The sequence below is a fragment of the Capricornis sumatraensis genome, chromosome 9 (genome assembly GCF_032405125.1).
Source record: "Capricornis sumatraensis isolate serow.1 chromosome 9, serow.2, whole genome shotgun sequence".
Classification (NCBI taxonomy): Eukaryota; Metazoa; Chordata; class Mammalia; order Artiodactyla; family Bovidae; genus Capricornis; species Capricornis sumatraensis.
This window is the reverse complement of record NC_091077.1, coordinates 107,053,013-107,078,268: the sequence shown is the minus strand read 5'-3', so window position 1 is coordinate 107,078,268 and position 25,256 is coordinate 107,053,013. Positions and strand designations below refer to the sequence as shown.

The 25,256-nt window shown below is 40.2% G+C and overlaps 1 protein-coding gene across 1 annotated transcript in view; it reads right to left on the bottom strand.

Annotated features, from left to right (window-relative positions):
• FER (FER tyrosine kinase) overlaps nucleotides 1-25,256 on the bottom strand; it is a 459,090-nt gene that overhangs the window by 229,502 nt on the left and 204,332 nt on the right. The window contains exons 10-11 of the mRNA XM_068979562.1: nucleotides 6,906-6,995; nucleotides 4,655-4,657 (exon numbers count right to left, since the gene is read on the bottom strand). Of these exons, the coding sequence (XP_068835663.1) occupies nucleotides 4,655-4,657; nucleotides 6,906-6,995 (93 nt within the window). The remainder of the gene's footprint in view (nucleotides 1-4,654; nucleotides 4,658-6,905; nucleotides 6,996-25,256) is intronic.

Here is a 25,256-nt window from a genome sequence, read left to right as displayed (position 1 = left end):
AGTCTAACAATTTAAGTAAAGAATTATTTCAAACTGAGTGTAATAATATACTATAGTGTCTACAAGTAACTCATAGGATTTAAAACATTTCTAAAAAATTCCATAGTGACTCTTTTAATTTTAAAGCTATATATCACTGAGAGATTTCAGGGGCGATTAAGAATCAAATGTCATACAAACAGAAGAGAATCACCAAACACTTGCAAAAGGTGGGAAATACTGCCCTATTGAACAGGAATCAACTGATGGCAGTAAAAGCTACTTTCTATGAAAGGGCAATGTTAAATACTCTGGATATTTCATCTTCATGATTGTTTGCATTTGTGCTAGACAAACAGGAGGTAAAGCAGTGTTTCCATCTTTAACAGGCACAAAGGCCTATCTGTAAGTTCACAAGTCCTATTTTTTTAGCAATAAAGTAGAATTGATCTTTTTTCATGGATTGATATCTGCTATTTTTATCAAAAGCATATTTTACCTAATGTTCACTTTCCACTAGGAAATTAGAAGCAAGACTCTTATTAACAAATTCCTTAATTAACAACTTTTGTACTTTTTGAGACTTTGAGTTTGTTCGGTCTTTAGGTAACAATACAACTATGATTATCATAAGGATTAGGCAGGATTACATGCTGATCAGACCCACATTCTTACACAGTTCTTCCCCAAACAATATCAATGCCACTCTTCCCAAAAGACATACAACTTAATCAAACCTGAATGCCACCTTACTTCCATGACTTTCCACTGCCCTGACTGCCTATTTGTGCACCTTCCAGGAGCTCTAATAAGAGACCCTATCTCTAGCAAAATGTATTTTTTAAAAGTCATTCATTTTTGGTCTCATACTTCTCCAATACCTTCTGATTTCTCCTGACTTTGCTCTTTCTTCCCTGCTTCTTTAGTTCCTTTACTCAACTTCTTTTTATGAGTAATCGTTTTTTTTCTCATTATTTTTATCCATTTACTTTTTCCAGTTGTGCCTGTGACTCTCATTCATTCTCGTTCATCTCATCACATTGCTGCCATTTTTTCTACACCTTTATTTTTTCAAAATCAAACATCCTGACCTGAAGCTCATACAATATTGCAGAGAAAATGCACCACTGCATTAGTAGTGACATTTTAATCCATTAACTGTCTTCAGTGCAAATGCTATACCACACATCTCAACCAAAACTACTACCAGATCATTCTGAGGAAGCAGCATGAAATCACAGCTCAGTAAATCTGAAAATTTATCAAGTTGGGATTGCCTGTACAGAACATAGTGTCATTCTGACATGATCTGGGTCGAATGTTGTAAGCATCTGAGCAAACAGATAAAGGAAGAGGCTTACTCTCTCCATGGCTTCCTAAGTGGCACTAGTGGTGAAGAGTCCACCTGCCAGTACAGGTGACGGCAGAGACTTGGGTTTCATCCCTGAGCCAGGAAGCTCCCCTGGAGGCGGGCACAGCAGCCCACGCCAGTGTTCTGGCCTGGAGAACCCCATGGACAGAGAAGCCTGGCAGGCTACAGCCCATAGGATTGCAAAGATCGGGACATGACTGAAGTGGCATAACACACACTCTCTATGTATTGAAATTATAGAAAATAAAGCTTGATAAGCTCTTCTTGAAAACTATGTATAATACTAGTGATTCAAAACTTGTAATTCTGAGAATATTACTTAGTTTTCTTAGACATGACTAGCTACATGGAGAATTCAATCTATTTATGGCAGTGATATAAGAAGTTTAATTTTTATTTTTCCTATTTTTCATTTTTCTACATGTTACTGTCTGGGCTAAATAAATAAATATTAAGTCCTTAAGGATAAAGGAAGACAGTCAAGGTTTGAAATACATAATATCTAAGTTGAACTTAACAACATCCCTTGTCAGAGGAAGTACAAAGTTGTTCTGTTGGACTTGAAGAAAAACACTAAAAAACATAAGCAGTTTATCATGTTATGAATGAAAATCACTATATTCTCTTACGCCAGTGGTGAAAGCCAGCATTATAATACCAACATGATAACCAATGTACAACAGACACAACTGAATCATAATTTGCTTATTTTCTAAACAGAAGCAAACAAGCAAATCTTACTTAGTATATTATTATATATTATGGATGCATATCATTATTTTTCAATATTTTTATTTTCAATCAAGTTCAAAGTAATTCAAACATTTTTAAAAACTTATATGTCAACAGAATCCAGAAAAATGTTAATTTTAAGGCAACAGAAGAATAATTTAATAATTCTTCTGACATCTGAAGAACAATGATCTGGACCAAAGTATGCTTTATTTTTAAGAGCATTTTTCAAAGAGTGCTACTATTACAGATGTGTTCTGTACTCTATTCATCAGTGAACAACTAGTTCTCAGAAGGGGCTATAAGACAGAAGAGAAGGCTCAGCCACTTATAACAAAAATTCTGCAGTAAAAAAATGGCTCTGGAGAAAGGGCAGTATTCTTGATATGACTAGAACAGATCTCATCGAATATAATGTGGTTTGAAAGACTTTCAATGGAAATGGACCCTCATGATCACCTGTAGGCTTTCAGATTATACAACAAACTGTGTCTAACACCCCTGGCCTTGATTTCAGAAGCAGTCTATGAGCAATAGTCCTCAATGCAAATTTATAACCTGAAGCACGAAAGATGCAGGATATAAAGCAGACCTCGGTGCCTGGAGGGACACAGAATAGGCTATTTAACTCCTTTAGTGCAGTGGAAAAAAAGGAACACGTGCTTGGAGCTGATACAGCATATTAAATACTAATCTCACCATAACAGTAAATATTAAACATCTATCATCAGATACTATAGTCTGTTAAAGTCAAATTCACCTATGAGCTAATTATCTGACATTCTTCCTTCCAGCAACATTTCTGATTAAAGTGCTCCATCAGACTGTCTTCACAGAGAGATCTACATTTTAGCCACAGTGTAAAAAATGGCAAAATAAGTAGCTATGAGAAGTTCAGTGGGAATACTATCATGATTAATCCATTTCCCTTTGTATAATGCAATTAACAGTTTTATTTTATCTAAAATTATGCTCTAAGCTCCCATTTTTATATGTTTGAGTAAAAAAACAGCGCTTTCATAGTTGCTTTTAGATTTTAAATTAAATATGCTTCCACACATTAAAAAATAATTTGAACATATACCTCATACCATATACAAATATTAACTTGCAATGGATCAAAGACCTACATGTCAAATTACAGAACTCTAGAAGGAAACACAGGTGACAGTTTGCATGACTTTGTACTAGACAATTTTTTTTAGATACAGCAACAAAAGTATGTGCAATGAAAGAAAATTAGATAAATGGACTTCCTCAAAATTAAAAACTTTTGTGTGTCAAGACAATTCCAAAAATGATGGAAAAAAAATTTCAAAGTATGTATCTGATAAGGGGCTTATATTCAGAATATACAAAGAACTCATAACTCAACAATGAAGGAAAATCACCAATTAAAACATATACAGTGGATATGAATAGTCATATCTCCAAAGAATACATACAAGTGACCACAAATCACATTAAAAGATATTCAATATCATCAACTGTCAGGAAAATGCAAATAAAACTACAATGAGATGCCATTTCATATCCACTAGAATGTCTATAATTTTTTTAAAAATGGAAAAATAAAAAGTGCTGCGATTGTAGAGACGTGGAACACTCAAATTATACACTTTGCTGGTGTGAATGAAAAATGCTGCAAACACTGTGGAAAACAGTTTGGTAGCTCCTCAGAAATTAAACACAGAATTACCACTTGACCCAGCAATTCCTTGGTATATAACTGAAAGAACTGAAAACATACATTCCCATAAAAACTTGTATTTGAATGTTTGCTGCAGCTTTATTCATAATAGCCCCGAAGTAGAACAACCCAAATGTCCATTAGCTGATGACAGGTAAACAATGTCAGACAGACCCCCATAAGGGAACAGTATTCACCCATAAAGAGCAATGAAGGCCCAATAACTGCTGCACCGGGGACGAATCAAGAAGACGTCGCAGCAAGTGAACGAAACCAGGCAGGAGAGGCCACATAGAGTATGGCTCTACTTGTGTGAAATGTCCAGAACAGGCAAATCCATAGGATCGAGAATAGGTGAGTGATTACCAGGAAACTGAAAAGGGGGGAAGCTGGAAGCAACTGCTAATGGGAATGGAGCCTCTAATCAGGGAGACTGAAAGGCTCTGTATTTATATAATGGTGAGGGCTCTACAACAATGGATATGCTAAAACCACTGAGTGTGTATGCTGAAATGGTGAGCTTCGCATTGTGTGAAGTATATCACAATAAAATAAATTAATTGGCTTAAGTGTGCCATTTTGGCAGGGTTCTTAAGAAGTGTTAAAAAATCGTTTACAGTAATTAAAATTTTTCATTTTTCTACACTACCTTTACCAAACTAGAATACTCAAAAATGCTAAACTATGTCAGACACAATAAGACTCAAGAGCTCAGTCACCTGTGCAGTTGAGGGGAAAATCTTCAAGTACACAGGATATTCAACACCTTACAGAAACAGTTCTGTGCCTTCACTCATAGTGTGCCACAGTCTTTTCAGTTCATAAGATTTCTGAATAAACCGGGGAACGTCAAAGGGCACTTAACTGATGGATATAGTGACTGCCTTAATCATGAAGATAAATGCGAGACGAAGCGCAGATTCCCTAGAATCCTTGATTACAGAGGGAAATTTTCTTAAATGAAATGGGCATTTCATAGCTTCAAGGATGTTGATAAGTTTATTGAAATGTATATATGAATGAGGTACATGCTTTGTGGGAAAGGCACTTCATTTCAGATAAAAGCAGTTAGTAAACACCAAATTTTAACCTATATTAATCACTGCCAACTTAGTAATTTTACTTAAGAATAAGGTAAATACCACTTTTAAGTGGAGACAAAACATGTAAATATCTTAAGGCATTTAAAAAGCTATGATTTATATCAATTAATTATGAAGACTGTGTACACTATATCTGACGTACTTTTAGGAGTGCTAACCCCATACAACTTCATCTTAATGAACAAACAGGATTTCTCCTTTGTTTCTAGATGTAAATCTATGTGTCTTAAAAGAAAAGAAAAACCTCTTTCATCCTGTTTAAAAAATGCTTTAATAATTTCTTGTAAGAACTGCTTCTTTCCTTCTACTGTGCTGTGCTTAGTCGCTCAGTCATGCCTGACTCTCTGTGGCCCATAGACTGTAGCCCACCAGGCGCCTTTATCCATGGGATTCTCCAGGCACGATCCTTGAGTGGGTTGCCATGCCCTCTTCCAGAGGATCTTCCCAACCCACGGACTGAATGGAGGTCTCCTGCATTGCAAGTAGATTCTTTATCATCTGAGCCCTTTTCTTCTAATAAAAATTATCAAAAAAAACTCTCCTCATAGAGTCTCTGAAACTTCTCATAAATTCTCAATCAAGTCTCCTATGCTTTTCTTTGACTGTCAAATCATAATAAACCAAGTCTTACGAACTACTATTCATCTGTAAAGTTGTAAATTTACGAAAATAAGAGTAGGAGATAAGACCTGAAAGAGACGTACTCTGTCCCGTGGCTCTCGCACATAATGTCTGTTCCCATTTGCTACTTATGCCACATGAGATGGCCTACACTAGTTTCCTCCTGTGGATGCTTCTGAACGCTGAAAGTGACAATGGCAGCATCAAAGGTTAGAAGATAAACTGAAAATCTCTTTTACGCAAAATATACTTTTCTTCCTTTTTTTAATTAAAATACCTGATGCCTTGCCACAGTTGTGCATAAAAGATTGTTGCTTGAGTGGAATAAATATGGGAATATGTCTAACATATTAAAAAGTGGGCATGCTCAGTCATTAGATCGTGTCCAACTCTTTGTGACCCCATGGACTTCAGCCCACCAGGCTCCTCTGTCTATGGGATTTCCCAGGCAGGAATACTGGAGTGGGTTGTCATTTCCTCCTCCAGGGGATCTTCCCAACCCAGGGATCAAACCTGTGTCTCCTGCTTGGCAGGTGGATTCTTTACCACTGAGGCACCAGGAAAGCCACATATTGAAAAGGAACTATAGCAAATATATCCAAAATGTGAACAAACATTGAACTAATCTAAGGTTAGGAAGCACTATTTTTTTAAAATATATGAGTAGGTCACATTGTTTTAGTTAAACTTTTAAAGAACAAGAAATAATATTAAGATATTATGTTGTAGAAACTTGGCAAGATGGGGGGAAAAGCATCTAATTAGTTTGTACTGAATATTGTTTCAACCATCATTCAATAAAATACCATAAAGCGCTATACTGTGAGGCATGGCTAGAATAAAAAGCTTGATGACTTAGGTAATGAAGCAAAAAAATACTTTATACTTTTATATATAAATGGACTAAGAATTTTTTTATCTTGCTTGGCTATAGCTGCTATTAGGAGTAGTGAATATTCTATACATTACCATGATGTGCCATGCCCAAATTTCAAATAGACTTTAATTTTCCAATTAAAACATTTATAAAATATGAACACATATAAACTGATACATTTTTAAAATACATATATAATAATCCCTATTATAAAAATGTTTCACTGTAAAAGAATTATACTTATAGTTTTCTTCAAATAATGCTACAAAATACATAAAATACTATAAATACTTATATGTAGTACAGAAAGTCTACAAATCAAATTCATTTCTTTCTTCCCTATTTCACTGTTACATGGGTCTTACTATACACATATCATTAATATACACACAGATTCACATGCACACCTAAAGTTAAATTGTCCACTTATCTTTCCATTGATAAATACAAATTTACATGACATTCACTGATATATCAGAAAAAGCTAGCCAATGAGTATTTTCAGTAATGTATAGAGTTCATCGTACTTACTGAAGAGCCCAGTGCAGATTTTGGAGACCTAATGATTCCAGCAATTGAGTGACGAATAGACTCAAATCTGGACAGCCTCTCCTTCCTTTCCTGGAAAGATGCAGAAAGAAACCGTTAGCAGTAGTAAACTGTCTGGTACATACACAGCTACGCTAGGCAATCAGGTGTTTATCTGCAGCTTAAGTCCATTCGCTCTGTCTTGCAAGTAAATAAAATGCAAGTTTGCTAACATTACAAGTGATAAGTAATCAAATGCACATGAACTCTGCAGCATTTTATTTGCGTGTTCGCTCAATAAATATGATTTGGGAAAAAATAAATAGAAATTCAAGAGATAAGAGAAAACAAGAAATGCAAAGAAAACCCACAGAAACACAAGCATTAGCACATAGGGGGAAAAATAGACACAAACTAGAAGGAATCAAACACAGAACATTTTTGACGGTTGTGAGGGATTTTCAAGGAAAAATCGGGAGTGGAGGGGGCAGGAGGAGAATTGTACGGAATGTATTTCTAAACAGCGAATTTCACTTGAGCAGCGTGGAGGTTTCCCGGAGACTGACATGACGATGAGGACGATGGCAACGGAACAGGAGAAGGCAAACCATGCAGGCAGGGGCGGCAGCTCTGCTACTAAGGGAGCACATCCAGGCTACTATTTGCTACGGGATGCATTTCCGCGGGTCACATACCACAACGGAAGCAAACTCTTCCTTAAAATTTCAAATCCTTAGATCCGCTCTACAGACACAGGTGATGGGAGAGGTAACAGAGGTTAGGAAAGAAGAGCAGGAGGGAAAACAACGCGGAGACCTGGAGGTGAGGAGGAGGACAGCAGAGCGCGAGGGAGGGGAGTAAAAGCACTAACGGCCCAGTAGCGACTACAGTTCCGCCGCTGCAGCGAAGAGCCGGCATCACAGCGCCAGGCTCTGCACCCCCATGTCTTCCGACAGCAGCGATGCTCGCCCGTGCGCGTCAGTGGGAGATAACTAGAGCAGGCCACAGACAGCATCCTCTCACGGACAAACACTGCCTCCTGCCACAGCAGTGAACAGAGGACGTCGCGGCACCGCGCCGCCAGCCTCTGCGGCTGCCTCAAGGGCCCACCCTGAGAGCACTCAGGACGGCCAAGAAAGCGGACGCTGGCCCTCGATACTCGAGGTGCACGTCAAAGGGACGACTTTAGAGAGCCGCGCCCCTGCGCTTCCCACGCGCAGGGAAGGACTCCATTCATTACCACGAGACGCCCGCCTTCCTTCAGTCAGCAGGCACCTACCGATGTCCGACTACCTGGCTGGGTGCAGGGACTGCCCTCCGTCATGACCCCTCCCTCGCCTCTTCGGGGCAATCTCTCGAGACCTGACTGAGGGGCTGTGTCCTGGGCTTCCGTCCTCAACAAGCCCATGGATAAAACAGAATTCCCAAGCTTTAGGTCGAGTGTTTTGTTTTGTTTTTCAATTGACACTTTGTCTCCAATACCTAGAGTGTGGTATATCTCTTTATATAGTAAACATTTTTCATCACATGCTACCTGGTAAACATCATATTTCCTGGAGTTTAACCTTTGTCTCTCCACTTGCTTATTGCCAGGTTATTTGCTGTCATTCTATTGAGTTGTGGTACTGTTAGTTTTTATTATTCTACAAACATATACCTACTAATACCTTAAAATAATCTTAGGAGATCAATTGAGTCAATGCTCTTAAAATATTAAAGGGAGTAGAATCCCAATGTAGGAGTACTATGAGAACAGAACAGAAAATTACATGGGAGGTTATGCAGAAAAGTGGAAAATTCAGTGGAGAGATGGAAGTATTTTATTTGTATGTGTTTACAGCAATATTCGCTGTCATGGTAAAAATAACTCTCCTCAAGCTACATCTTGGGCATCAAACCCTACAAAGTAAAGAGAATAATTTCTCCCCAAGCCCCTTAATAATACTAAAGAGAAACATTTTCTTAAAAAGCTATTACTAACTAGGTAAGACTAGTAGATAGGTCTAGGTGTGGAATAAAATAATTGCTTCCCTTATATCAAGTTACAAAGTATAATATTGTCTGTATTCAAAGGAATATGATCAATGAGAGAACCCTTTCATTTAAAAACACTCTTTACATAACGTGATCTTAAAAAAATGTATTATTAGAAGGGATAAATAGACTAAGTTTTATATAGGAATAATCAAACACAAATAGAGTTTATAAAACATTTTAACCAGTGTCAGCTCACTTGGTGCCAAGATTTCCACAAATAAAACATGAAATTCTTTTACCAAAAGAATTTCTGGTCAGTGCAGCATTACATATCAAGTTTAAATAATCCACCTAACAATATATTAAATTATGCTGATTATTGTGTCAATGAATTAAATGGCAACTTTAACAATTAAAATTAAAAAGCTTCTCTTCAATTACCACAGACAAAGTGTCTAATTCTGCCTGTAGGCCTGCCAAGGCGGTGATGATTTAACAAGGTAAAGAGATTTCTCCAGATAAATAGGGATCAGTTCTGGCTAAAAGTCCCTCAGAGTGGAGACAGCTGTGGGCCAGTGAAGGAGGGAAAGGAGAGGCAATGTGATGAAGTAATATATGATGTTATGAAATAATATTATGATGAGTGGCCTATAAAAATTCCATAGTACAGCCATAAAGCTATCTTGAAAGAACAGATGCAGGATCAGTTTCACATCTCATTTAAGAACAGCTTTTCATGCCATTAAAATTAAAGCAGAGCTTCTCAATAGCTCTCTCAATCTATATACATATATACATAATAACTAAAACACTTCCATAATAATTAAAAGCCTATCTATGATAAATCTTTCAAAATATTTTGAAAGAAATAATATCTTAATTACAGTTCAAGTAAAACCAAACCTATCCAGTTTCCAAATCACTCTTCACTGAAACTCTCAAATTATAGTAAAATAGGTTCTCAAGTTACCTTTATCTCCTGTCCAAAAGCAAAGATATAAAAGGCAAGTACTGAGGTTTTGCTAAAAATTAACAGCAGAAAAACATCTATTTCTGCTTTATCGACTATGGCAAAGCCTTCACTGTGTGGATCACAATAAACTGTGGAAAATTCTTCAAGAGATGGGAATACCAGACCACCTGACCTGCCTCTTGAGAAACCTATATGCAGGTCAGGAAGCAATAGTTAGCACTGGACATGGAACAACAGACTGGTTCCAAATAGGAAAAGGAGTACATCAAGGCTATATATTGTCACCCTGCTTATTTAACTTATATGCAGAGTACATCATGAGAAACGGTGGATTGGAAGAAACACAAGCTGGAATCAAGATTGCCGGGAGAAATATCAATAACCTCAGATATGCAGATGACACCACCCTTATGGCAGAAAGTGAAGAGGAACTAAAAAGCCTCTTGATGAAAGTGAAAAAGGAGAGTGAAAACATTGGCTTAAAGCTCAACATTCAGAAAACGAAGATCATGGCATCTGGTCCCATCACTTCATGGGAAATAGATGGAGAAACAGTGGAAACAGTGTCAGACTTTACTTTTTGGCCTTCAAAATCACTGCAGATGGTGACTGCAGCCATGAAATTAAAAGACGCTTACTCCTTGGAAGAAAAGTTATGACCAACATAGACAGCATATTGAAGAGCAGAGACATTACTTTGCCGACTAAGGTCCGTCTAGTCAAGGCTATGGTTTTTCCTGTGGTCATGTATGGATGTGAGAGTTGGACTGTGAAGAAAGCTGAGCGCCGAAGAATTGATGCGTTTGAACTGTGGTGTTGGAGAAGACTCTTGAGAGTCCCTTGGACTGCAAGGAGATCCAACCAGTCCATCCTAAAGGAGATCAGCCCTGGGTGTTCTTTGGAAGGAATGATGCTAAAGCTGAAACTCCAGTACTTTGGCCACCTCATGAGAAGAGTTGACTCATTGGAAAAGATGCTGATGCTGGGAGGGATTGGGGGCAGGAGGAGAAGGGGACGACAGAGGATGAGATGGCTGGATGGCATCACTGACTCAATGGACGTGATCTTGAGTGAACTCCGGGAGATGGTGATGGACAGGGAGGCCTGGGGTGCTGAGGTTCATGGGGTCACAAAGAGTCGGACACGACTGAGCGACTGAACTGAACTGAACTGAGCTGAACAGCTCTTCCAAGTGACAGTCTATATAGATGCCGAAGTAAATTACAAATTAACAACCTGAATGAAAAAGCACGTAACCGGTCTCAAAGCAAGGCTCTTAAAAGAGGCACTAAGGAAGAAAGAATAAGATTCTTGATGTCAGAAGAAAAAAAGAGTGTAAATCTGGGCAAACCACTGAACTACTCCGGCTCTTAGGTTTCCATATCAGCAAATAGAAGAACCCTGAGCTAGACAAAAGTTTTCATCTCGAAACTTCTGTGACCATTGCTCAACTGCCCAGTCATCTATACTGCTCTGATCACTAAGGACACTCTCAGAGAAGAGTTCCACTGTATCAGGCTGGCAGCCAGAGTTACTCCCCCTGGGGGACTCAGGCACACCCTGCCTGCCAGTGCCCTCAGAACTTGTCCCTAGACGGGAAGGGGGAAAGAACTATGGAGAGAAGTGACACCAGAACACTCTTCAGTTAATAATAGCGCATTCATTGAAGCAGTAGCCATGTATTATTTCTCATAGACTTCTGTAAATAAACTCAATCAAATAACATTCTTAGAAGGAACAATGAAAGTGATTATTTGTCCCTGCAGGAACAGTCAGATGTTTATTCAAATCAGCAGGCAGTAAGATTCAAGAAAAAGATAATATTCACAATATTCACTCTCAACCTCCAGGCTGTGTGCCAAATATCTTTGGGACTTCTTATGCAAAGCAGCCATCAAATTTGGAGTGATTTTGTGAGGAATAGCTGCAGGGAAATTACAATGCTAGAGAAGATTGTCTCTCAAAAAAAAAATTCTAAACTGTTGATAACTCCATAATATAAATGAAACACTGCAAATATCAATAAGTCCTTCATAAAAGGAATGGATTTATAAATAAACAAATAACTTAGTCTTCTGCAGATGCTGATCTGCTGGAGAGAATGAAGGACACACAGTTTCTACTCCCATCACAGTACAGAATTTAAGCATCAAAACACTTTCTAAATGATTTATTCTAGCAATTGGGTTCTTACTGAAGAAAAATTATTTTAGAAGTATTTACTGCCTGGGAAACTCATTCGTCATACTGTTTCTTTGGATGCTTGCATATTAAGAATATTTATTAAAGGAAAGACAATAACAGTGACATTTGCTCAGTTGTGTCCCACTCTTTGCAACCCCATGGACTATACAGTCCATGGAATTCTCCAGGCCAGGTTACTGGAGTGGGTAGCCTTTCCCTTCTCCAGGGGATCTTCCCAACCCAGGGATCCAACTTAGGTCTCCTGCATTGCAGGTGGATTCTTTACCAGCTGAGCCACAGTTCAGTTCAGTTCAGTTCAGTCACTCAGTTGTGTCCGACTCCTTGAGACCCCATGAACCTCAGCACCCCAGGCCTCCCTGTCCATCACCATCTCCCAGAGTTCACTCAGACTCACGTCCATCGAGTCGGTGGTGCCATCCAGCCATCTCATCCTCTGTCGTCCCCTTCTCCTCCTGCCCCCAATCCCTCCCAGCATCAGCATCTTTTCCAATGAGTCAACTCTTCTCATGAGGTGGCCAAAGTACTGGAGTTTCAGCTTCAGCATCATTCCTTCCAATGAACACCCAGGGCTGATCTCCTTTAGGATGGACTGGTTGGCTCTCCTTGCAGTCCAAGGGACTCTCAAAAGTCTTCTCTAACACCACAGTTCAAAAGCATCAATTCTTCGGCACTCAGCTTTCTTCACAGTCCAACTCTCACATCCATACATGACCACAGGAAAAACCATAGCCTTGACTAGACGGACCTTTCTTGGCCAAGTAATGTCTTTGCTCTTCAATATGCTATCTAGGTTGGTCATAACTTTCCTTCCAAGGAGTAAGCGTCTTTTAATTTCATGGCTGAAATCACCATCTGCAGTGATTTTGAAGCCCCAAAAAGTAAAGTCTGACACTGTTTCCACTGTTTCTCCATCTATTTCCCATGAAGTGATGGGACCAGATGCCATGATCTTAGTTTTCTGAATGTTGAGCTTTCAGCCAGCTTTGTCACTCTCCCTTTTCACTTTCATCAAGAGGCTTTTTAGTTCCTCTTCACTTTCTGCCATAAGGATGGTGTCATTTGCATATCTGAGGTTATTGATATTTCTCCCGGCAATCTACAAGGGAAGCCCCCCCAAAAAAGAAAGACAACCCCTTGCTAACTCAAGCATTTTCATGTTTTGAAATAGGAAACTAAATGCACAAAAGGAATGCTTGAATGATTAAGATTTTTTCTTAAAATAACAATGCTGAAGAAATCTATGGTATAATAGAATGGGGTTCAGTGAAACCCAGGCTGTAATGCTCCCCATCATACTGCCTGCTTTCCTGACTCTGTATCCTTTAAATAAGGTGCCTTCTCCTCTAGGGAAACAAATCCCAAGTGTCAAGCTATAATCAGTTCGCTTCCTGTTCAATCTAAATGTAATTTTTGTTCCATGGAGCTTTTCTCAAGTGTAGGAACAAATATGTATTAAAATTCTTTTTATAAAGTATCCAGAAGAGCAAGATGCACACCAACCCGTTTCCTCTGAGGACCTCACTGACTCAATGTGCATACTGATAGATTTTGCTCAGTAAGCAACGGTGCATTTCAGTAACGTAAAAAAGTACACTATTATGAATTAAGTCATTAAGACATCTTAACTGAAATTCTGCTATTAAAATAATTAAGGGACATAATAATAAGACCATACATTTATCCCCTTTGCTTAAACTAACAAATTGTAAAACATATATGTTATAATGTAGAGACTATGTGGAGAATGAAAGTGTTACTCCATTAGAGGTCCCTATGTCTAGCAATCGAGGCCCTTTACCAAGTTCAGCCTCACCCTCACGAACTCCCAAGCTCATTATCATATTTAACACACTGCTCTGATCAGGCAAAAACCACCCCTTTGTCACTAGCTGTGTAAGCAGCACGTGCCTCTCCCAGCGGCTTTGTTCTCTCTCCTCCTCTTCCCTCTCTGTCTCCCGTTTCCCTCTTTTCCTCCCATCTGGCTCCCGGCTCACAGTGTTTAGCTACCATTATTCGGGTTTTACTAATACTGACAAGGACATGTGGGCAGTTCCCATCTTTGGTCTGTAGTGAACAGTGCTGTAATGAACATTCATAAATACATACATACTTGAGTATCTGATTTCAACTCTTTCGGGGATTTATCTAGGAATGGAATTGCTGGGGATATGGCAGATTCAACCAGTCCATCCTAAAGGAGGTCAGTCCTGAATATTCATTGGAAGGACTGATGCTGAAGCTGAAACTCCAATACTTTGGCCACCTGATGGGAAGAACTGGCTCATTTGAAAAGACCCTGATGCTGGGAAAGATTGAAGGCGGAAGGAGAAGGAGACCCCAGAGGATGAGATGGGTGGATGGCATCACCCACTCAATGGCATGAGTTTGAGTAAACTCCGGGAGTTGGTGATGGACAGAGAGGCCTGGCATGCTGCAGTCCCTGGGGTCACAAAGAGTCAGACATGACTGAGCGACTGAACTGACTGAACTGATGGCAATTCTATATTTAACTTTCAGAGGAACTGCCAAACTGGTTGACCCATTTTACATTCCCACCAACAATGTATGAGACGTCTAAATTTTTCACATCCTTGCCAATACTTGTTATTCCTGTTTCTCTGATTATAAACATCCCAGTGGTTGTGGAGTGCCGCTTGCCTTCATTTTTTAAGGGCACTTTCACTGAAGACAGAAGTCAGAGTTGAGGTTTTTTCTTCTCTTCCAGAGCTTTGTGTTCTGGTCCCTATTGTTCCTGGCATGAAGTCAGCAAGAATCCATGCATTATTCCCCTGTACATAATGCTTCTTTCTTTTTTCAGTTTGATTTTTGCTTTTATTTAATATAAATTTATTTATTTTAATTGGAGGTTAATTACTTTACAATATTGTATTGGTTGCATTGTAATCAACCAGGATATAAGTGCATGTAAATTTTTCTTTTAACTATTCTTTTTGGGGTCTGTTAAATATCCTGGACTTCTGGATTGAAAGTGTTGGAAAACACAACCATGTCTGTTCAAATACGTTTCTACTCCCATCTCTCTTTCCTTTCTTAAATTCTAATTATACATGTATGTTAGTACTTTTGATATTACCCCATGATCTCAAATACTCAGTTGTCTATTTTTATCTTTTTGCTTCATTCTAAATACTCTAAATCACCTGTCTTCACAGCTCACTGTAATTTTCCTGTGTCCAGTCTACTGACAAGTCCAGCTAATGAATTTCTCAGTTCTGATAAATTTTTCATTCTAGAATTTCCATGATCCACACTGCTGATCAGCTGCTCCATACACTGCTGCTGCTACTGCTGCTAAGTCGCTCAGTCGTGTTCGACTCTGTGTGACACTTATATCTTTTCACACATATTGTATATCTTTTCTTAGACCCCTAAGCATTTTCATAAGCTATACTAAAGACACTAATAATACCAGGGCCATCTCTAAGGCTTCTTATTTTCTGAGCTGTAGGTCACGTTTCTTACTTTTTAGTGGCCATACAATGTTTAACAGATGGCTTCTATTAAAAAAAAAAAAGTAGAATCTGAATTCTACATGTTTACCTCAAGAAAGAGGCACACATGTTCCTTTTTCTTCTTTCAGGATGCTAGACCTAGGCTATAGTTAATAAGCTGGGCTTCTCCTCTGCTACTGCTTTGGTTTGAATTAATCCATCACCAGCTTCAAACATTTGAGGCTAGATAAGTTTTTCTTCTGGAGAAGGCAATGGCACCCCACTCCAGTACTCTTGCCTGGAAAATCCCATGGACGGAGGAGCCTGGGAGGCTGCAGTCCATGGGGTTATGAAAAGTCGGACACGACTGAGTGACTTCACTTTGACTTTTCACTTTCATGCATTGGAGAAGGAAATGGCAACCCACTCCAGTGTTCTTGCCTGGAGAATCCCAGGGATGGCGGGCTGCCGTCTATGCAGTCACACAGAGTCGGACACGACTGAAGCGACTTAGCAGGAGCAGCAGTAAGTTTTTCTTCAGCTGTGGATGGAATCTGAACTGTGGCCAGATTCCAGCAGGCTCTTTGGCGGGGGTAAGGGGGGGCAGAAGGTGGGCTCTGGGGAGCTCTCTTTCCTCTCCAGGCTCACCCGCTACTTTATATCTGAGATAACTTTCTACCTTCTCTAGCCTTCAGAAGGCCACTGTTCCCAGCTCTGTGAAGACCCACAAGTCGCTGCAGAGAATCCATCTGAGAGAGGGCTCCGGTGTTCTTTTGTCAGTAAAAACCCAGAGGGCTCAGTCCTCCTGCCCCTAACCTCAAACAGCCACCCCGCCCCCCTCGGACAATACGGCAACACTTTTTACACTTGAGGAGGATGTCACTCGGAATATCTTTCTCAAGCGTCCATCTCTGATTCCCTGCTGAACTCAACGAAGATGTGAGCAGACCAGAAGCAGCTTCACTCTGCGGGATGGGCTCCCCCAGATTCTAATCTGTCCCGCCAGCCTACACACTGCTATCACCAGTTTGGTTAAAGCTTGTTCAGTTGATTTCTCCTTATTCCTTTCAGTGGAACTTTCTTCTTATCACACAGCTCCACCGAGGATGGAGGAAATCATAGGTCTTTTTTTTTTTCCTAAGAAAGCTTGTCACTTTCTGGATTTTGGTTCATTTAGGTTTCTTTCTGTCCTCAGATCTCTGATGAGTCTTTAACTATTCTTTTGTACCGTGTTCTCTGATAAGTACCTACTAGTCATCATTTTATTTATCCTTATTCACAAACCAAGAAAATAAAAAGACATACTTTAAGGGTCTTCAGTATGACAAAGAAGTCATTAATTTATCAGAAGTTACAGACTTGAATTTAACTACTATTTTCTACAGCAGTCAACTATCACAAAAGGCCTTTAAAGACTACATTTCTCAGAAAATTATTTAAAGGGTTAATGTCCAGACTTCTCAAAAATTTTGATTGCTATTCTGTTCTGGTTTTCTTTTGTTGATTGCTTTTGGGAGGTAAGGGAGATGAAGTTTATTGGTCTTGTATTTGCTGCAGGCCTCACAAGGATACTATAAAGACTACTATGTAACATATTTCATTTTTGTAAAAGGTTTTAAGTTTCCAACTTTAGCTGAGAAGTTTCATGAATGGAAACATAGTGTTTGATAGTCTCATACTGCACATGTATCAATAATCCTCTTATCTGTTCAGAGCTCCTTTTGTAACTAGAACTGAGAACATTTCAGGTTTCAAGGCCTCAGTCAAGACTTTATTAGAATGGAATCAGAAACAGCAGGATTCAAAAGAAAATCCTGACTTAAAAAAGAGAAAATCATAAATTTTAAAGAAAGGAATGTGGTATGTATAATGTTACACTTGCATTATCAGCAAATAAAATGCAACTGGGAAATCTGTTTTGGAAAGAAGCAAACTAGGTTCTAAGCGTCTGTCTCAGCCTCAGCCCTCCTGAGAGAAAATACCACACTGCAGCCTTGTGGCACCACCGCCTGAGAGTGAAGTCGATGTGATAACAGGCACAGCTGAGAAACGAGGGCAAATGCTTGACGACACGGTTTTGAATTTCTGGACATATCCAGAAATCTGGGGGGACAAATTCTCTTTTTTGCTTTAACTAATCTGCCATTGTTGACTGCTATTATGGAATGAATACAGTAGGCTTTCTTAGAATATCCATGAGTAATTAAAGATTACTAATAAATAATCACAACTATCACAACTGTCACTAACAAAATCATGCACTAACATTTTTAACGTTTTGCACATATGTTAACTTCTAACAGGAAAATGAACATTTTAATATTGAAATGCATTAACATAAATGTAAAAACTCTTTGCAAAATAAACATTTACTATGTTGCGGTGATCCTTCTTACTGATTCCCATTAGTTGAACAGTTTCAGCACATGGCACACAAAATAACTGCCCAATGTGTTGGTGAAAACCCCAGTGTAGATGGTTATTAATAGATATTATATTGCAAAAGGTTTAGTAACTGCACAGATTTTAGAACTGCTCAGTTAAACAAATTTATGCAGATTTCTTAAATGCAACATGTCTCAGAGCCTCAGAAATGTACTTTTTTTGGAGGAAATATTATTCTACAAAATTCACCTCAAGAAGTGATGTCATTAGGATTTCATTAAAGGCAGTAGGAGAGAAAACATCCTCTTCCACTTTACATCAGTCTCGGCGTTTCCTGGACATTATCTCACATATAACAGGTCCAAATTAACAAATTCCAGTTTGTCTCCTTCTGGCCACAAGCACCTACCCCATTGGTGTGCTTTTAACTAGTTCCACTAAAACCATGTTTCAACTTCACTGAAGCCCCAAGGCTTTGAGTCTCCTAGTTTCTTCCACCCCATCGCCTTCTCTTTTGTTCCCTTCCTCACTGAGATGGCCATGACGCCTCCCTCCACTGACACTCGCCATATTCTCAATTCCCTTGCTCCCCGGTCTCTTAGCTGTCCCTACACAACAAACCCCAAGCATGGGCAGGTCCAACTTTCTGCTCTCTCTGAGCTAACATCTGGCAACGCACCACTGCTGAGAGGGTCACATGATGATTGCTTCAAATGGACCCTAAATATCCGACATACGATGGTGTTTCGCTAGTCAACTCACTTCTTAACACTCCCACCTCCACTGTCAACCCTTTCCTACTTTCCATGTCGAAACCACCTTGATCTACCCTCCCCTGCCTCTAGAAAGGAACTACAAGGCAGAAACCCCCTCAGTGTCCCTTTTCACGCCCTTCCCCTCCCATTCTAACCCCGTCCCCATGTGGACACATGGAGCTGTCTCTCTCCCACCAAGGACGACCACTCTACTTGTGCTTCCTGCCTTTCTGCCCTCCCAAGGACTTTACACCTTTAAAAACCTAACAGGCCTCTCTGTGAGGTACTGCCCCATTGACTTTCATATTTAAGTTGCTCTCACAGGGAAACAAGAAGAGTCAGGAGGAGAGAAAGGAGGAAGAGAGCACTGAAGAGAGGCGGGGATGACCCTTTCCCTTAACCACACACTTTGCTCCATTTATTGCATGCTCTTCACAAAAGAAAGAAAAAAAAATCCCTGAAAGAGTTATCTATACCAGCTAGAAATCTCGGGGCCAAGTCTCTGTTTCTAAGTGACAGGTACTAATCTGTTTAAATTAATAAAGCACTCATCGTATTTACTGGTATTTTCAGAAATTCATTCACTGTTTCACCACCAGGCACCAGGCAGAGCAGAATCAATAAGAAAAGAGAGACAACTACTAGCCTAGAATACTCAATGTGCAGCTCCAAATATCATACTTGTAAATCAGGAAGAACTCTGATTAGGTATCACCATACAAGCCACAATTTCTCATTTGAAAAATAAGAGTGGGTATTCATCATCTAACCATACCAATGGTCTCACAAAGTTTAAAACATAATGGTATATATGAACACAATGTATATAATGCTACAATAATTCTAAATAATTAAAATTATATTTTTATTAAGCAAAATTATTACATTGGAGGAAAAGTTTAGAGATATGAGAATCTGAACATCCTGTAAATCCCCTTATTCCTACTGAGTTGTCCACGGATTTTATAATTAGCATTGTCTATCTCTGTCTTTATAAAGGATACCTTAATTTTTATCCATTGGAAATGCTCATAGACAAGATTATGACAAACTATAGTCCAGAAATACTAGCAGCTTGAGGAAAAAAAATGCTATTAGTGCTGAATACAGAGTTGACTAAGCCCTCAAAAAAAAAGCCTCTCCAGGAAGGTTTCCTATAGTTACCTCATTCAGAGCAAGACTTCATGAAGACTCTAATAACAGTACCTTAAAAGTTATGAATGGTGTTTAAATTTTTATTCCTGATGAATTTTTCACCCCACAACATTCTTTTGACTCTGATTATATTCTATCTATCTCAATATACAACTAGAGGCAAAAAGTGATTGGTTCAATTGGAAGTGGCAGCCCTAAACATTGAGAGGCTGTACTTGTTTAAAATAATGGCCGAAGTGAGTGCCAACTGTCTTGACTAAACTCCCCTAGGTCTGCATGACCTGCGTGACCTGCATGACCTCTTAGAAAGCACAGTGTGTAAAGGCACTTTGATTGCTCTACACTATCTCCATTTCTTAGCCAAACTGGCATCCCTATTTCAAGATACGTATTCAAAATATTTTCTCCTTGCCAAGTATTAGCTTCCTACCTTATTAACAGCTTCAATGTGTTTTATCTGAGATTCAAAATAGTTTATAGAGAAGAAAATTTTCCTATGAAAGGGGAGGAAAGCTGATACAAATGTATATAAAGTCTGGTAGTACTTAGATAAATTCACCACTTCTCAGGATGGGTAAGAAAAAGAGGAAGTGGTTTACAGTGTATCCAGGTCTAATTTAACATGAATAGCTATGCTCAAAGGCACATAGCAAGCTCAGCAGAAATATATATATGTATATATATATGTGTGTGTGTGGGTATACACTCAAGAAAACAAGAATAATACTGTATAGGTGTGTTTGATTCTAATCATATTTTCATGGCCTTGGACACAGCAAAAATTTTTCCAGAGCCTCAAAATGCCATTTAGCCATATTCAAATAAGCTTCTCAGAAGACAAAATTTATCCCTCAGAAAGCATTTTAAACCCGCTTAGTTCATGATAAGCTCACAATTCACATTTAAAATTCAAAGAGCATAAAGAACTTTATCTCTGACAGATATGAAACTGAAAAAGACAGGTATTGCTTTTTCTAATCTTCAATATAAGACTAAAATATCAATGATTTCCTTGGCATAGAAGTAACTGAAACTGCACAATTAATTTGCATTATTTCTAATTCAGAATACTTTTGCATAGCTATATTTTATCTCAATCAAAAACCCAATTTTTATCAGTGCTACTCAATATCTATAGAACTGACTGACAGAAACATAATATTTTCATTTGAAATAATACCAAGAGAAATAACTCAATAAAGGATGAATCTTAATTAAACAATAATCCTCTTTATCAAAGGATAAAGAAAAAAGATTATGTCATTAAAAAGTTTTTTTTTAATTCTAAAATGGAGTTTGGAATTTTCCTCTCATTAAAAAATAAAATACAAGCAATGAAATAACCCACCAGAAGCAATATGAAAGCATTATGAAAAGTACCCTAGCCTACGTTCTTTTTGCTTCATGTGATAAAGCAGATGAGTTAATGGAGGAAATCATACAAGGACAGCAGATAATCAGGAAGTACTCTAGCCGTGGATGAAAGACCAGTAACACCCACGAGTTATTGTAACAGACACACACAGACACTTTACCATTATTGGTTAAAGACCAGTAACACCCACGAGTTATTGTAACAGACACACACAGACACTTTACCATTATTGGTTAAAGACCAGTAACACCCACGAGTTACTGTAACAGACACACACAGACACTTTACCATTATTGGTTAAAGACCAGTAACACCCAGTGATGATCAACCTCAACACTGGGACAGCCGTACAACAGAAACACTCTCTCATTCTCCACAGATCACCACGCTGCGTTTTCCTTCCCTCCGAAACTTAGCCACCTGAGAGCGTGGCTAGAAAAGGGAAAAAATCAACCACACGCCCATGTCCGCCTGTCCCTTACTGTCCACTTGCCCACAGGTCACTGACCTTTGACTCGCCCCCCACGACCGCAGTGCTGCCAGGCCCGCGGGCACCACGACGCTCCCTTCTGATGGCGCGCCTCTCCCTGCATTCAGGAGCACCGCCGCCTCTTGGTTTTCTGTCAGCCTGATGCACCTCATTCGTGTGTGTCTGTGTGTGCGCTCAGTCACGTCTGACTCCCTGAGACCCACGGACTGTAGCCTGCCAGGTTATTCTGTCTGTCTGGTTGATCCACCTCATTCCCGGGTGTGTGTGTGTGTGTGTGTGTGTGTGTGTGTGTCTGTGTGTGTCTGTGTGTGTCTGTGTGTGTGTGCGTGTGTGTGTGTGTGTGTGCGTGTGCGCGCGCGCGCGCTCAGTCATGTCTGACTCCCTGAAACCCATGGACTATAGCCTGCCAGGTTACTCCGTCTGGTTGATCCACCTCATTCCCGGGTGTGTGTCTGTGTGTGTCTGTGTGTACGTGTGTCTGCGTGTATCTGTGTGTGTGCTCAGTCACATCTGATTCCGAGATCCACAGACTGTAGCCTGCCAGGTTATTCTGTCTGGTTGATCCACCTCATTCCTGTGTGTGTCTGTGTGTGTGTGCATGTCTGTGTGTGTGTGTTTCTCTGTGTGTGTGTCTGTGTGTGTGCTCAGTCACATCTGACTCCCTGAGACCCATGGACTGTAGCCTGCTAGGTTACTCTGTCTGGTTGATCCACCTCATTCCCGTGTGTGAGTCTGTGTGTGTCTGTGTGTCTGTGTGTGTGCTCAGTCACGTCTGACTCCTTGTGACCCCATGGACGGGAGCCCGCCAGGCTCCTCGGTTCATGCAGTTTCCCAGGCACGTACACTGGAGTGGCTTCCCGTCCCCTACACGGGGGATCTTCCCAGCCCTCCCCAATGTGTCTCCTGCATGGCAGGCAGGTTCCTCCCCAGTGCGCCACCCAGAAAGCCCTTATTACCATCCCTTGTCTCCGCCCAGCCCTCAACACCAGTCACCCAACATTCCCCTCTGTGGCCCTCTTCTCCTGTCCCACAATCAAACACAGTTATCTCCATCACTTCACTTATAAACTGAACACTGAGGATTCCCAAAAGCCACATTTGCAGGCTGACCTCCAACTAGCACTCGGCATCCTTCACCCAGTCCAATCTGTTGTACTTCTGTTCTGATGACCCTCATCTTTTGCAGCGAGCACCACCAATGACGGAACTCCCAAGGCAGAACTCTGGAGGGCAATCTTGGTACTCCTCCCTCATATCCATCTCCAATCAGTTACCAAATTCCGAAGTTTGTATCTATAAAATACCTCCAAAACTGGCCCCAGGGACTCCCTGGCAGTCCAGGGGTTACAATTCCACGCCTCCACTGCAGGGGACACAGGTTCAGTCCCCTGCTGGAGGAACTAAGATCCTGCACACGGCGCAGCACAGACAAAAAAAAAAAGACAGATTTAAACATCGGCCCCTTTCTTTCGGTACTCCCTGATTCGATTTAGTTCAGCACCAGCCTTCCTGGACTGGATAGTTCTTTGCTCCTGTTCGTTACAAAACCCCCAGTCCTCTTTGAGAGAAGGTAAGCCAGACCGATTCACCCTGCAGCCTGCTGTCTTGAATGGCCCCCAGTTCACACACAAAGGTTTTTCCATAGTATAAGCTCCGACATACTTATCCAATCTCATTTCTCTCCACTTAACTTTTCATACCCATAATGTGGTCATACATAAATGCTGAAGATTTAGAATGCACCATATTTTCTCTTACCTGTGTAATACATGATGCTTCTCCCTTTTCCTGAAAAACTATTCCAGTTTTGTGTCTTCTGGCCTGTCTATCCCCTGCGTCTTCTTCAGACACAAGCAGACCTTCACCTGGAGGACTGGAGCTCTAAACCCAGGGCATTGCGTTATGTTCTCTGATGGGACCCAGGCTTAACCCTCATCGAACTCACCGTACTCTTGTCATAATGATCTGCTAACCTGTCTTTCGCTCAACTCTCAGCTCCTTGCAGACAAGGACTTAATCTCACTCAGCTTTGTATTCAAAGGTGAGACAGTGTGGGTGGCATATGAACTTCCCAGAACGGCCTCAACAGTAGCTCCATCACACGCGCCCTTCTTACCATAGACTCTGACTCCACTTTCTTGGGAAGTGGGGCATATGTCCTCTCCTCGAGATTCTGGGTGAGTACGTGACTATGGTGAAGGGACACTACGGGACGTCTGAGCCCGGGTCCCACAACCAGCTTCCTTCTGGTTTTCTCGGAACACATATTCTGGAACCTAGCCACCTCAAGCTGTAACAAACGTCAAGCAACCCACAGACAGACCCACAAGGAGATAACAGAGCTCAGCTGAGCCTGGAGCCAGCACACCCAAACTGCAAATCATGGGCGTGAACCACTTAGGAGGTGGAGCTGAAGGCGTCTAGTCCAAGCGTCCCAGTTACGGCACGTGAAAGAGAGATAAGCCTTCTGCACTGAATTCTTCCCAAACAAAGATTCATGAACATAAAATGACTGGGTGTTTCAAGCCTTTACGCTTTGCAGTGATCTGCTGCATAGGAATAGAAAATCAGAACAGTGCTTGCCAGAGTACACACACACAAACACACACACGAGTTTACACGTGCACAACACATACTCACAAACATACATAAAATCTGGTGAATCAGTAAATATATTCTCTATCAATTTTACTATGTAAGTTAGATTTGGCGGATAGAGGAGAGAATTTCCAAGTATTTTAATTGGATAATTAAACTATCTCAGCTTTTTTACCATTAAAAAACTGAAAATCAAACACAAGAAATATATATGCCCTTGTAATCATCACCCAAGTCAGGAAATGGCACCCTGCTAGATACTGCAGAAGGCTTGCAGGTGACACGCCCAGGCACAACCACCTGAGTCCCTCTGAAGCTGCCACTATCCCGCTGTCCACAATAATCACTCACGCGCATCATTTGCAGTCTCTGGTGTGCATCCCTAGACAAGACAGTCTTGGTTTGGGGCATTTTAAAAATTTTATTTAAGGTATCTTTAAGCACCTTTTAATCAATAAGTTCCCTCTCTCTCCCTATATTTTATTTACAATTTAGCTGTTTAAAGACCCAGCCATAGGATTCAGGGTTCCACAGCGTGGGACTGCATGATTCCACACTCCAGGGGCAGTCCGGCATGTCCTCTGTCCTCTTTTCTACAAATTATCAGCTGGGATCAGAGGCTAAATTAGACTTGGTTCAACATCTTCAGTGAGAGCATGGTGGCGTGTACCAGGAAATAATGTCTGGTTCTCTCTTGTTGTGATGTCAGCAGGGACTGATGCCCAGCGTTTACCTTTACCAGTTCACAGGGTATTGTAAATGCTGGTGTTCAAATCCTATCATTCATTTCCCATTTGTTAGTTGGAATACTTCTGTAAGAAGATGCATCCCTTCATCAAATATTTGGTGAACCAGTATTATGTGGTAACAGTTCATACTTACTCCTGGGAAGGAAAGTTATGACCAACCTAGACAGCATAATAAAAAGCAGAGACATGCTTTGTCAACAAAGGTCTGTCTAGTCAAGGCTATGGTTTTCCAGTGGTCAT